General features: G+C 37.6%; 2 protein-coding genes across 2 annotated transcripts; one reads left to right on the top strand and one right to left on the bottom strand.

The window, feature by feature from the left end:
- Nucleotides 1–84: 84 nt before the first annotated feature.
- Nucleotides 85–6384, bottom strand: LOC114789932 (meprin A subunit beta-like). The gene is made up of 18 exons (XM_028979419.1): nucleotides 6291–6384; nucleotides 6148–6166; nucleotides 5901–5939; nucleotides 5772–5803; nucleotides 5336–5414; nucleotides 5140–5257; nucleotides 4880–5058; nucleotides 4398–4616; nucleotides 4133–4285; nucleotides 3736–3960; nucleotides 3007–3456; nucleotides 2766–2930; nucleotides 1374–1479; nucleotides 1246–1269; nucleotides 944–994; nucleotides 394–444; nucleotides 191–276; nucleotides 85–89 (listed from the first exon to the last, which is right to left on the bottom strand). Exons 1-18 carry the CDS (start codon nucleotides 6351–6353, stop codon nucleotides 85–87), a joined length of 2064 nt encoding a protein of 687 aa, XP_028835252.1. The 5' UTR covers nucleotides 6354–6384.
- A 3957-nt stretch (nucleotides 6385–10341) lies between these two features.
- On the top strand, nucleotides 10342–11393 carry LOC114791095 (apolipoprotein A-IV-like). The gene is made up of 3 exons (XM_028981632.1): nucleotides 10342–10381; nucleotides 10581–10731; nucleotides 10817–11393. The coding sequence occupies exons 1-3, from the start codon at nucleotides 10342–10344 to the stop codon at nucleotides 11391–11393; spliced, it is 768 nt and encodes a 255-aa protein (XP_028837465.1).
- Nucleotides 11394–13140: the final 1747 nt, after the last annotated feature.

Here is a 13140-nt window from a genome sequence, read left to right as displayed (position 1 = left end):
ACTGTGTGGATTTTACTTTAGTGTTTTCCGTGTTCCAGAAGATAGTAAATGTTTTATATGTAGAAAATGACACCGGGCACTGCATCAATCTGCATTTGATAAGAAAGATCCACTCTCTTAAAAAGTGTCACTGTAGTATAAAGAAACATTTTCTTTTATTTTCTTTTTATGTCACAGCAATATTTGCAACCGTAGAACATGAGTGTCATCAAAGTGAAGAGGAGGACAAGCATCACTGAGTAGGATTTCTCAGAACCGGTTCCTGGAATGTCACTTCTGTAAATGAGGAGTGAAAAATTGATCATTGAAAACATTACTCATTTGAATAAGAGCTGGCATTGACATCTTGAGATTTTGGATTAGAAAGACTTTTGGGCATGTTAAGTATCTCACCTCCAGTGGGGAGTTGTCCTTTCAACCACCACCGTTGCTGTGCTTTCACTCCTATTAAGATTTATAAGAACAAAACGATTGAGGTTTGCCATGCATTTAAGAAACAAAACTAATGAAAACCTCAGTGAGTAATTCAGGACATCTAATTTGTAAAAAAAAAAAAAATTTTTTTTTTTTACTGCATCTCTGTGAAAGTGAAAAATATTTGAAGTTGTAATTCAGGGCATCCAAAAATTTAGTGTCAAGTCATACTGAGAGGTAAAATTATTCCAACGTGGATTTAAGCAATATGTGCAATTATACTTTTGCCACCGAAATACAAATCAGAGCAATAGTTCACCTAGTGATGTGATTAGAGGGAGGTCTGGTGAAAAAGGTCAGAGAAAATGAGAAAGTTATTTTTTTTATTATAACACTACATGAGTGAAGCAATCCAGAACTCAGTGCATTAGTGATTTCTGCTTCATCTTACTATGCAGCACATGGGCCATTAGATGGACATCTTGAGATTTTTGGATTAGAAAGATTTTGGGAATGTTAAGTATCTCACCTCCAGTGGGGAGTTGTCCTTTCAACCACCATCGTTGTTGTGCTTGTGCTCCTGTTCAGATTCATGGTTTACCATGCAGTAAAGAAGAACAATAGAGTAATTCATGACATCTAATGATGTTTAAAAAAAAAAAAATTAAAAAAATTACGGCATCTCTGTGAAAGTAGAGCAACATTTAAAGTTGTAATTCAGGTCATTCTGAGAGTTATAATTATTCCAACATAGAATTAAACAATATATGCAATGTTACTTTTGCCACAGAAATGCCACTGAAAATACAAAGGATCAGAACAATACTTCACCTAGTGGTGTGATTAGAGGGAGGCCTAATGAAAAAGGTCAGAGAGAATCAGAATATTATTTCATAGTAACACTACATGAGTGAAGTTATCCAGCGCTCAATGCATTGGTAAATTCTGCTTCATCTTACTGTGCAGCACATGGGCCATCAGATGGAGCTGGAGGACGCACTGTGATTTTTTTTCCTGGCCATCTGGGACATCGGAGTTCATTTCGAAATAACAGGTCTGAGATATCTGTATGCAAAATCTTGGTGTCATTTCAATAAAGACAACATAAAGAAATACATCAAACACAACATAATACTTAATATTGGGTAAAAACCGTGAGTGACTTCAGTAATTTATTTTTCAGTGTTGGCGAGTAACGGAATACATGTAGCGGCATTACATATTTAGAATACAAAATATGAGTAACTGTATTTCATTACAATTACTGTTTAAATGAGTGATGGATTACACGGCGGTCTGATCCACGCCCGCGCCGCCCCGGGACACGCGTGCGCTCGCTGCCACCAGGACAACCCGGCCTGGCAGCACCAGAGCAAGCACAAGTGTGCGTAATAGTGCCAAACGTTTCCGCAAAATGTTCCATTTTCTCCCAAGTACAGCATGAGTGCGATGAATAATTAATTAGTGCATTTTTAGAATCATGTTTTTTGCAAGCTTTAGAAAAGTAGCACCTCATATGTTTACGGCAATTGTTATTATTGGATTTTTGGGGGGATTTAAGGTTTTCAACCAAACAGTTCAGCACTGACACCTTAGAGTGTTCTTGTTGCCTTTGTTAAATGGCCATGAAGTAATGTTGCTGGGTTACATTAAAAATATATATTGTCTTGTGTTTAAAATTATATCTGGTGGCAAGATTTAAAGTGCATTTTGTCATTGTCACATCAATTTTGAATATATGATTTGTATTGAATGATCTTTAGTATTTTGAAATTATTTGTGGAAGAATAATATTGACAGTAAATGCCCAAAAAATTGTTTTATATATTACCTGTTTTGTCCTAATCAGGAAGAGGGTCATTGAAAATACTGTTTTTTTTCCTTGTGCAAGGCTACTGTTTATTTTAACTAAGTGATGGAATATGTTGGAGACCATAAAAGTAATACTTTTCAATGGCATATTTTATGTTTGTCTAATACTCCTTCACTTTTCAGCTTTATAAATAAAGAAATGGTTAAGGAAAAACAGGGCTTTTTTTTATTATCTGTGATTGCTACATTCATGTAGTTGTAAAAAGCATGACGATATGTTAAGTAATCCAAAGTACTAAGACTACGTTGAGTAATTTAACGGAATACGTTACAAACTACATTTTGGGGCATGTATTCTGTAATCTGTAGTTGAATACATTTTAAAAGTAACCTTCCCAACACTGTTTATTTTCCAGAATTTACATCTAAATGAGTAATTTCTTTTCAGGGACATTCCATTTTATTTTTAATCTAAATAAGAGATGAAGCATGTGTAATGCATAAAAGTGATTTTTTTTGCATTAGAACATTTGCATTACCTTGCATTGTGATAAGGAGGAATATGTCACCTCCCTTCAAGAACTCTCTTTCTCTGAGCTCAGTTGACATCATGAAGGACCCATAGCCTCGTCCTTCATTAGCATAGAAATATGAATACATTTCTCTTTCTAAGGTGCCATATGTTGTAGGTCTGCCATAGTAACCTAAAAAAATGAAATGTCTCAAAGTTCCAACATTGCAGTAGTGATCTTAAGAAAACTGTGTATGTGTTAAACTCACCAGACAGCAGCCAGTGTGGATCAGTAGTTACACTTCTTTGCTTGGTCATCTGCTGCTGGATGTGTGCATTCTGGTCAAGCAGTGATATTGTCACCTGTCTCCATGGACATGGCCATTGCAGTGAGGCATCATTGAATCCCGACACCAGACGGACAAAGATGCCAAAATGATCAACACTGAGTCGTAGTATTATTTGGTATCTATAGCCATCAGGGGAGTAATATTTTGGGCTGTAGAGATAAGTGTCATTAGGACTATTGTTCAACACTTCCTCAAAATTCCTAATTTGCCATGTTTCATGGGGGCAATCAGTCTCCGTCAGGTTAATATCATCCACAGAGAAGCCACCTCTGGAGCTTGTCGTTCCTTTTTGTGCCTCAAACACAACCTGAAAGGTCTTCCTTGCATCCAGTGGGACATGATGAACCTTCCAATAATTGGTGGGTAACCCTGCATATGTGAAACATAACAAAATACATGGTACATTTATTTAAAAAAACAGCAACAACTACAGAGCAGTGAATAAATGCCAATATTAAGAGGACGGAATGTGGCCCTAACTTTTTCATCCTTGTTGTCCCACTGTCATAGGCAGTGAACCTTTAGTACCTGGCATGTTTCTACACAGCCTCTCAAACCCACATCTCAGACAATAATGCAATAATAATGCAAAAATGAAAACAATAACCCAATTTCCTCTGCATGAATTCTGTGATTGAGCTCAAATACCTTTAATCTGATCCATGAGTCTGATGGTTCCTATATAATCTGAGTCATTACTAAACTCTCGAATCCAGATGTTGAGTTGGTCAGTACGTCCCCCACTATGATAATAGAAGAACTGAAGGCACTGGGTATGGCAGGATCTTTTTGGTGTTATTTTCCTAGTCTCCAGTCTGGCAGAGTCCCCGACTTTACCAGTTAATGTGCTGAAGTGCATGAACAATGAACGTCCTGTAAAAAAAGGAAAATATAAATGGTGGCAATAGACTACTATCCAGATTTTTTCCAGTGTTCAGTTTTAGTTAATCAAAATTTCATGCAAAATGGGGCTCAATAAATCTTTGCATATTGCATGTGCTATGAATCTCTTGACTGTTTTGAGGAAATGGTTAATAAAAGTCACCTTGCGGCTTCTTCCCCAGATAAGTGTGGTCAGAATTAGGACCTCCATCAGCTCGGATGACTCTTTTCCATCCCTCTGAATTTCCTGAACAAAGACTCATTTGGCAAAGATCCTTGTCAAAACTGCAGTGGTCAAGGAATGAAATGGACTCATCTACAATAACATTTTACATACATTAGCAACACAAGATGCAACATAAAGTGAATGCTTTTTTGTTCTCCTCGTTTCTTGAACAGTCTTAATATGAACCATATGTGACACTTACTGCAACCATACAAATGATTGAGTTCCAGTACATCGAGGTGGCTCATATCACGTCGTTGACCGATCACCTCTTGAAACTCAGGCTGGTTTGTAATGATGGTGGATCCATTTCCATTGCTGAATGCATTTTTGTCATAGTGCAAGACTGAATTGTAGTCATATGGAGTACCCAGTGTGCTGTTGGTGGTGTTGGTTTTAATTTCAAAATTTTTTTCCTCTCCTACAATGCATGCAGAGATGTAAGAACTAAACAAAGAAGCTCTGTTATGGCTATACACACTTTCTTGAGTAAATTGCCGTACCAGTATGTATGGATCATGCAAAATGATTTTACAAGCAATGATATTTCATATGAATATACAACTTACTAAGCACAATGAAATATGAATCAATTAGAGCTGTATATTACTTAATTAAATATTGTCTACAAATAAAAAATGTTAGTGAAAAACACTTTCCTATTTTAGAAATCCAATATCAGACCTGCTTCAATGTTTTCCCAAGTGATGGTGACATACTCATCTCTGTCATATCGGGACTGTTCATGCCAAAAGCCCAAAGCATGAAGAAATTCATGCTCCACAACAGCTGTGTTGTCACAGTTGTGCCCAATGGAAATAAACTGCTCTTTAGTGTATTGTTTCCCAACACTAGACCAGCACCTGATGGGACAACATAAATTAGTCCATAAAATGTTCTAGTAGACATTCATGTAGTTTTGAGAGTGTTCACATAATATGTACCCTTTCATCTTCAAAAGATAGATGTAGTAGTCCTCAGAGCTATGGGGTTTGAAGTCAACACATGTTTTCAGTCTGAACTGTTCAAACGCCCTCAAGATCACTCCTTTTGCATTCATATCTGGGCATATTTAGCATGTAATTAATACATGAAAACTTTGAATATCGACAGAATAAACATGCCCATGTTAGTACTCACCAAGGGTGAGGCCAAACTCATAAGGAACTGGTAAATCCCACGTATAGTTTGTCCCTCGGATTGATCGTTTCTTTCTGGTCTTGAGACAAAATAGTAAATAGTAAAATATTGAACCACATGCACCTAAAATCACTTTCACTTTTGACTCTTAATTGCTTACTCCTGTCTGTGGAATGAAAGTGATTTTGATTAAATGACTTTTCAGCTTTGCAGTTATTAAATGAAAAATAACACTGTTTACACATATTGACAGATGTTCAGTTCGGCTGGTTAGCTCTGATTAATGCAATATTTATTCAATATTTGAAAAAACAAACAAACATTTAATTGTTCAATTGTACAGAATATTTATTAAAGCCTGCCCTGGGTAGGCTTGCTGCTTAAGAACAGCAAGCTATGTCCATGATGTTATTGCATGAAAGTTGTGTCTCCTCACTTTCATGATGTCTCCCTCTAGAAGGTGTAAACCTGTGGAGAAGTGATGCAAAATTTTAATTAATCTGATATTTTTATAATATGCTGGAAAAAAAGAATGCGTATATTTGGTCTTCGTTATGCTGCTGACCTTCATTGATCTCTGGTATGTCTATGTCCTGATCAACTTCTTTTAACGGAGAGAGAATGAGAAAATGCTAAGTATTAATAATAAAGTATTTATACTAGACAACTGGGAACATGACGTCAGAAGCTGAAAATGATGTGGACCAAAACTATGTGTTGCTTTTGTTTTAATGTCAAATCATTAATTGACTGATTGATATATTTTAAATGGAGCTGTGAACATCTAAAATCTGAAATCTAGTAGTACATACCCACAAGTCTTGGCCAAGGCTACATGGAAAGTAGATTTTCAGTTACATTTGAAATTGAAGAATTCATGCAAATATGCTAGTAACATATATATCAGACATATACATATACACAACCTAAAGCAAAAAATAAATGTTTTACTCACCATTGATGAGGCTGGCCAATAAGCCACACTCAACAAAAGCAAAACATAGAGATGCATCTGCATTTAAACCACAAACCTCCTTTCATGCAGCTTTGCGCTAAAAGCACCTTTTGACTGAAACCACCTGAGACAGTGTCTGAGAGGCATTACATATACAGGAAGTCCAACTTCCTTATTGAATATGTTCTGCACTGACATAGATAGAAAATATACATTCTTACTAACTGCCATCAGCAATGTTTGTGTCTAAGAGTATGTCTGAACAAGCAGTTAGCAGCATCGGAGCATGACATGAAACTTTACTCTCATCTTTTACCCATACTTCCCAAACAACAGTCATCTGCAGAAGTTTTATCATAATACTAATGTTCCCAGACCTGGGAATTGGGAGGCCAAATCAACACCACATTCCTATAACCATCAATGGACAATTTACATTTACATTTACAGCATTTATCAGACACCCTTATCCAGAGCGACTTACAATCAGTAGTTACAGGGACAGTCCCCCCCCTGGAGCAATTTAGGGTTAAGTGTCTTGCTCAGGGACACAATGGTAGTAAGTAGGATTTGAACCTGGGTCTTCTGGTTCATAGGAAGTAGCCCACTTGGCTACTACCACCCTAAGTCTTGGGTCAATTTTCCTATTGTAGGCATTTATGACAGTGGACATCAAGCTAATTTTGGTGATCTAGAATCACACAATGATCTTATGCCACTAAGATTCTTGAGAAATACAATTGAATCTTTTGTGCGTTTTTTCTTTTCCTGTAATCACAACAGGAAACCCACATAGCATTCTCAGGGCATGGGTGAAAGATTGGTATATAATGGAAATTCCATTATAGCAAAGTATCACAGTCATATTTAAGTTTATTTTAAATGCTATATGGTGTTAAATCTATGTTTATTATGCTCTTATAAGCTTTAAGCAACATGCTCAATCAAATGTCAAATTATTTTTTTCATGATTTTTAATGAAAGGAAATTTTCTGTAAACCCTGTGGTTTTGAATGACTCAGAGACCTCACAAACTCCTGAGGCTTTGGTGGGTACATAAAAGAAGTGAGCAGAGGATAAAGGGTGAGTCTGAACTGGGTCAAAGCAAGTGGTTGTTCAAATCAGTCATGCTAGTTTTTCCAGTAAAGTTTAGTGCATTTAAACCACAAGCAGTCGCTAGAGCACATGCATAGAGATAATAATAAAAAAAAATCGAATGTATCAATTAAAACTGAACTCCAAATCAGTAATCCCTGGTGTACAGTACTGGACAAAAGTTTGGACATGCCTTTTTTCTCTTTATTTTCATGACCATTTATATTGGTAGATTATCCTGAAGGCATCAAAACTATGAATGAACACATGTGGAGTTATGTACTTAAGAAAAAAAGGTGAAGTAACTGAAAACATGTTTTATAATCTAGTTCCTTCAAAATAGCCGCCCTTTGCTCTGATTACTGCTTTGCACACTCTTGGCATTCTCTCGATGAGCTTCAAGAGGTCGTCACCTGAAAAGGTTTTCCAACAGTCTTGAAGGAGTTCCCAGAGGTGTTTAGCACTTGTTGGCCCCTTTGCCTTCACTCTGCGGTCCAGCTCACCCCAAACCATCTCGATTGGGTTCAGGTCCGGTGAATGTTGAGGCCAGGTCTACACTTAAAAAAAAAAAACTCCACATACATAACTCCATGCATTTGATGCCTTCAGTGAGAATCCGCCAATGTAAATGGTCATGATAATAAAGAAATCACATTGAATGAGTCCAAACTTATGGCCTGTACTGTACATGGGCTCTGGCCTCTTCTGCTTAGGCTCTACATGCACAGCAATTTACAAAAAGCTTGAGAGCTTAATTAGCACTATGTAATGATATGTTGGGTTAAGGATGAGGTGTTAAAAAGGTCTTATTTTTAATAAACATGATGGTTGGAAACACACATAACAAATCACAAAACAAACGTAGCTCACTAGGTTAATGCAGGACGAGGGAGTGAGGAACAAGGTAACATAATTTATTCCATGTAATGCACCCAAGCACCCTAAACCTGTTTGGTCTTATGGACCAGTTCATTTTATCATGTGTGCCACCTTGGGAACCAGGAGCACCATGGGATCACACACTACGTGATGACACAATTGGATTTTATAGATGAACAGTCTACAGTCACTAGTGAGAACAAAAGAGATCGTTTTTCAAATGAGTTTTTTTTATAAGTATGTTACTGGCATCATTGAAATGCAAGGGAAATTATTCAGATTTTAAAGCTCTGTAAATTCCTCAAACATCAAAATAAAGTCCACAGGCCTTGGCTCCTCTAAGCAACTCCACTCTATCCTCAAAAATAAAATAAGGGATGCCTTTAAGCCAGGAGAGAGCAATTGTTAGAACTATTATCTGGTATCTGTTTCCTCAGTTATTTGGAATGGGCAGAATGATGGGGTCATGGCTGAGGGCTGACGGTGGAAGGAGGTGCAGGACAAGGACATCTTGGCAACAACTGGAATATATTAACACACAAAAAGACAAAGGAAACGAATACTTGGCTCGAGGGCAGAACAGAACATAAACAAACATGCAGGCATGTGGCATAAGGCCAGGAACAAAACCAACATACACGGAAGGGTGAGTCCATATTAATGCAGCAGCGTTGACCTGCTGCATTTTCCTTCCATATAACAGGGCCATAATCATGGATGCCCAATCAGTGGCGTCTGTCCATGATTAGAGCCCAGTTGTCTGTCTGACTGGTGCCAGCTGGGAGACCCAGTGCACCCAGCCATGACAGATGGATAAATGAAATCTCTTCAGGACTGCAAACGTCCAGACTCAGGAGTGGAGGTGTCCTATTCTAATGTGCAGCAATACCTGAAAGATGATGACCTTAAAGCAGCATCATGTATCCTTGCCTCAAAATTCAGCCTTAGAATGTATGCAATCAGACATTTTTTAAACATGCCTAACGCATTTTGGAAATAAGCCCTCTGAAAAAAGGAAATCAACATAGAACAAAATCTAACAGATATCCCTGGACAATTTGTGCATTTTTCTGCATATAAAGCATAGGGGTGGAATATGGAGGAATATATGTGAAAAAATTCCAGCAAATTCTAGATAACATAGTCTTTCATGTAACCATAACATAAAGCAAAGGAAATTCCTTTTTTTGTTAGACTGGTTAAGATATTTGCTGGAATGAATGGAACATCTGATAATGTGTCCATATCTTCATTAGTATTTATGTGGAGGATAGATAGTTACAGAAGAAAAATAAGGCAGTTACAGTTGCAGAGGAAAGTTCCAGTGTGGTGTTTTCAAAGGACTCTGACCCTCCACGTTGTCTGCTTATCTGTCAGGAGGTGTGTGCACCTTGTGTGTTCTCTGACGTGTCTGAGGTGGTGACAGGAAAAAACAGTTGTCCTTGAGTCGGTAACCGCAAAGCAATAAACCTCACTTGCCCAAACATATTTTCTCAGGCATTGATGTGCAAAATGTATATAGAATAAAGTTTGAAACTTTAACATTTATATAAATGTTTAAATTATATTATGTGACTTAAGTGATTCAGAAAAAAAAAACTCTTGGACACTGAGTATTTTGCAGCGATACTCTTGCAGACAGCACAAACTGTGTCTCACACATTTGGGTGCTGGCCCTGTTCACACAGCTCTTGAAAGCGGACAGTAAATAGTACTTAACCTAATGGACTGTATACTAAAATGTAGATGTCACAAAATGGTCAGGGATCAAGTCAGGGCTGCATGAGTTGTAAATTTTCTGTGCAAAATGTCATGTGAGCCTGGTGTTACAGCAGAAAGGTTGACTTCTGGACTCCTGGACTCCAGTTATTCTCTCTACTGTATATATAGAGGTACTGTGAAGCTAGACTGATAGACACGTAAGATTCTGAACTTTAATAACGGAGAGACATCAAGCTAGGTAAGTTTTGGCATGAAGAATCAATAATAAAATGCACAGTACAGTGAAATTAGAAATATAAATGGCTTTCATACATTAAAATGAGTTTCATTCATTTTTAAGATAGCCCCTACAAAGATGAAGGCGTTTCTAGTGCTTGCTGCTGTTGTTTTTACTGGTAAGTGTTTCAATGATCCATGTAACTCATTTTAATATTGGTAATTTCCTGAAAGTTTAGTTGAAACACCACTTCTTAGAAGAAAGTTGTGTTCGACAAGTCAAAATAACAAGTGCATAGTTATTTTTTATCTCATTCAAATTGCTAATTTGAAAAATCAGTTAATAGCTAAATAAAATGTATTATTCTCTTTTCCCAGGCTGCCACGCCAACATATTTTATGCTGATGAGCCAAAGCCACAGTTGGAACAGCTGAGTGATGCATTCTGGGACTATGTTGCCCAAGCAACACGCACAGCTGAAGACACAATACAGATGATCAGGAAATCCCAACTTGGACAGGATGTCAAGTAAGCCATTTGTAACTATTGCAAAGAAAGGCAGTGTTGAATGAACAGCACTAGAATGTAGATCTTTTTTCTTCATACTATACAGTGCTAGGATCATGGAGAGTGCTGATGTGGCCAGTCAATATGCCACCACCCTACAGAACCAAATGTCCCCTCTGGCCAAAGATGTCATGGCAAAAATCACTCAGGAGGCTGAAGTTTTGAAAGACCGTCTGGCGAAGGACTTGACCACTGTGAAGGATCAACTGGAGCCATATGCAGAGAACCTGAAGACCCAGGTACAGCAGAGGTTGGAGGAGCTCAAGGAGTCCATGGGTCCTTATGCAGAGTCACTGGATTCTGAAACCCTGAAGGCCACCCTGCTCCAGAAGAGTGAGGAGCTGAAGGGGAGTCTAGAGAAAAGTGTGAAGGAGCTGCAGTCCCAATTGGGCCCTTACTCAGATGAGATCAAGCAGAGGTTAGACCAGCACCTCGCAGATTTCCAGAAGAGTGTGTCTCCCATGGCAGAAGAACTCCAGATCCAGGTGGCCCAGAGAACCAAAATTATACAGCAGAGTTTGGCTCCATATGCTGAGGATCTGAGAGGCAAGCTGGACCCATATGCCCAGGACCTGAAAACCCAACTCACATCCCTGTATGAGTCCTTCAGCAAATCCAGTTAAATGATTCTAGATAATCAAAACTGCTCTGGACAGCTGAGCTCTATTTTTATTATTTCGGTTGTAAATACAAACTGTGATCTCCTTGTAGATGTTCATGAAACAGCAATTTGTAAAGTACTCATTGAATAACATTCAGCTGAATATTTATTTTAGAGGGGTTATGACAAATTTCTTCATTGTAATGAAGGTTTGCAAAATATCTTATGTGCCCAAATTAAGATGTTTATAATAAAAAAAATCAAATTTAAACTTGTGTGAAACATACCTGCACAAACTCAGCTCTAAGTGGACATGGTTTATTAAATAAAAGCATTATTTATTCATCTAAAAGAATTGTCATTAACATTCCATTGTCAATACCACTGAGTACTTAAGGATTCACATTAATGAATTCTAAATTAAACCAGCTAATTGGACAGAAACATATCAGGACATCTGTCTATTAATGGTCTCTCAGGAGAATCTGGTTCATGTAGTACAGACCACAGAATCATGTCCTAGAATCACCAAGACAATGCCCCTCCACAACTTGAACCTGAGTTAAAGTTGCTCCAAATGGATACGGAAAGGTTCAAATTATTTTGCAACTCATACAAGTAAAATTACAACACACAACAAAAAGTCCTGATGATGGCTGTACACAAGAGATGCCCTCAGAGATTTGGAAAGCTTTTTGAAGAAAAGTGGGCAAATATTGCATGTCAACATGTGCCATGCTGATAAACTCCTACCTCCAACACTAAATGCTGAAATGGAAGCAAAAGTGCTTCAAAAAGTATTCATTTAAGGATTTTGTATGTTGTAAAATTGATTTAAACAGATTTGTTTGCTTTTCAGGTGAATTGTATAGGTCATGGGACAAATTGGGGAATTTTAAATAACTTATAACAAAACCTTTAAGAGGAATGTGCACACTTTTAATATCAACACTTGGTCAGTCCATTACATCTCCATTGACTTAAGATGGGGTAGGCAATGTTGTGTCTAACAAAAAGAACCCATCCCTTTACTTTATACCTTAATCTCTCCTCCAACACACATCCCTTGACACCTGGAACAGTGCTGTACAATATAAAACCGAAACCTTTGGTATATTTTGATTTTACAAGCCACAAAAATAGACTGACAAGTCTGACTATTCCAATCATCACTTTTTTGTGTGTGTTTTCATTCATGCCCAATATTGCAAAAGACTAAGGTGTTTATTTTGGTCTGAGGTTTCCAAAGAGTCCCTTGCACTTACAGAAATTTGAATTTACATTGGCAGCAGGGGGTTTGTGTAAACAAATGGACAGTATAAAATCCATTAAGACAAATCTATGATTATTGTTTGTAAGAAGCTCTGGCCCATGCTCTGGAGAAAAGGCTGTTTTAAATATGCACAGCCTAGGCAAGATCATTTTGCTGGCACTTCACACATTATGTTTGTGACAGGAAAAATTAATAGTCAATTCCAAATTTGAACATAATAATCTGAGCACAACAATGTAAGATTGAGAGGGAATTACTCTCATGCTATTTTATCAAGTGTATCTTATATAATGAATGATCACGCTTTGTGATCCCTCTGGTCAGGGATCAAGCTGCGTGTTGGAGCTGTAAATGCTAATTCCAGGGCTCACTGGGTCATATGATAAGAGCCTGGCAAAAAACGCGAGAAGGCTGAGAACTGCAGTGACATGGCAGTGACTCCTGGACTTTGTGTTCTCACTCTGTTGTTTAGTGCCTATAAATACAGCCATGATAA

This window comes from Denticeps clupeoides, chromosome 5, assembly GCF_900700375.1.
Source record: "Denticeps clupeoides chromosome 5, fDenClu1.1, whole genome shotgun sequence".
Taxonomy (NCBI): domain Eukaryota; kingdom Metazoa; phylum Chordata; class Actinopteri; order Clupeiformes; family Denticipitidae; genus Denticeps; species Denticeps clupeoides.
Note: the sequence above shows the minus strand (reverse complement) of the source record. Positions and strands in the feature narration are given on the sequence as shown.

Excerpts from the sequence above, each read along its gene's own strand:
- LOC114791095 (XM_028981632.1), top strand. The coding sequence starts at position 10,342 with ATGAAGGCGTTTCTAGTGCTTGCTGCTGTTGTTTTTACTG. Across the intron at positions 10,382-10,580 it reads TGCTGCTGTTGTTTTTACTG|GCTGCCACGCCAACATATTT; the intron begins GTAAGTGTTTCA and ends CTCTTTTCCCAG. Across the intron at positions 10,732-10,816 it reads CAACTTGGACAGGATGTCAA|TGCTAGGATCATGGAGAGTG; the intron begins GTAAGCCATTTG and ends CATACTATACAG.
- LOC114789932 (XM_028979419.1), bottom strand. The coding sequence starts at position 6,353 with ATGCAGATGCATCTCTATGTTTTGCTTTTGTTGAGTGTGGCTTATTGG. Across the intron at positions 5,415-5,771 it reads TAGAGGGAGACATCATGAAA|ACCAGAAAGAAACGATCAAT; the intron begins GTGAGGAGACAC and ends TTTTGTCTCAAG. Across the intron at positions 3,961-4,132 it reads TCTGGGGAAGAAGCCGCAAG|GACGTTCATTGTTCATGCAC; the intron begins GTGACTTTTATT and ends CTTTTTTTACAG.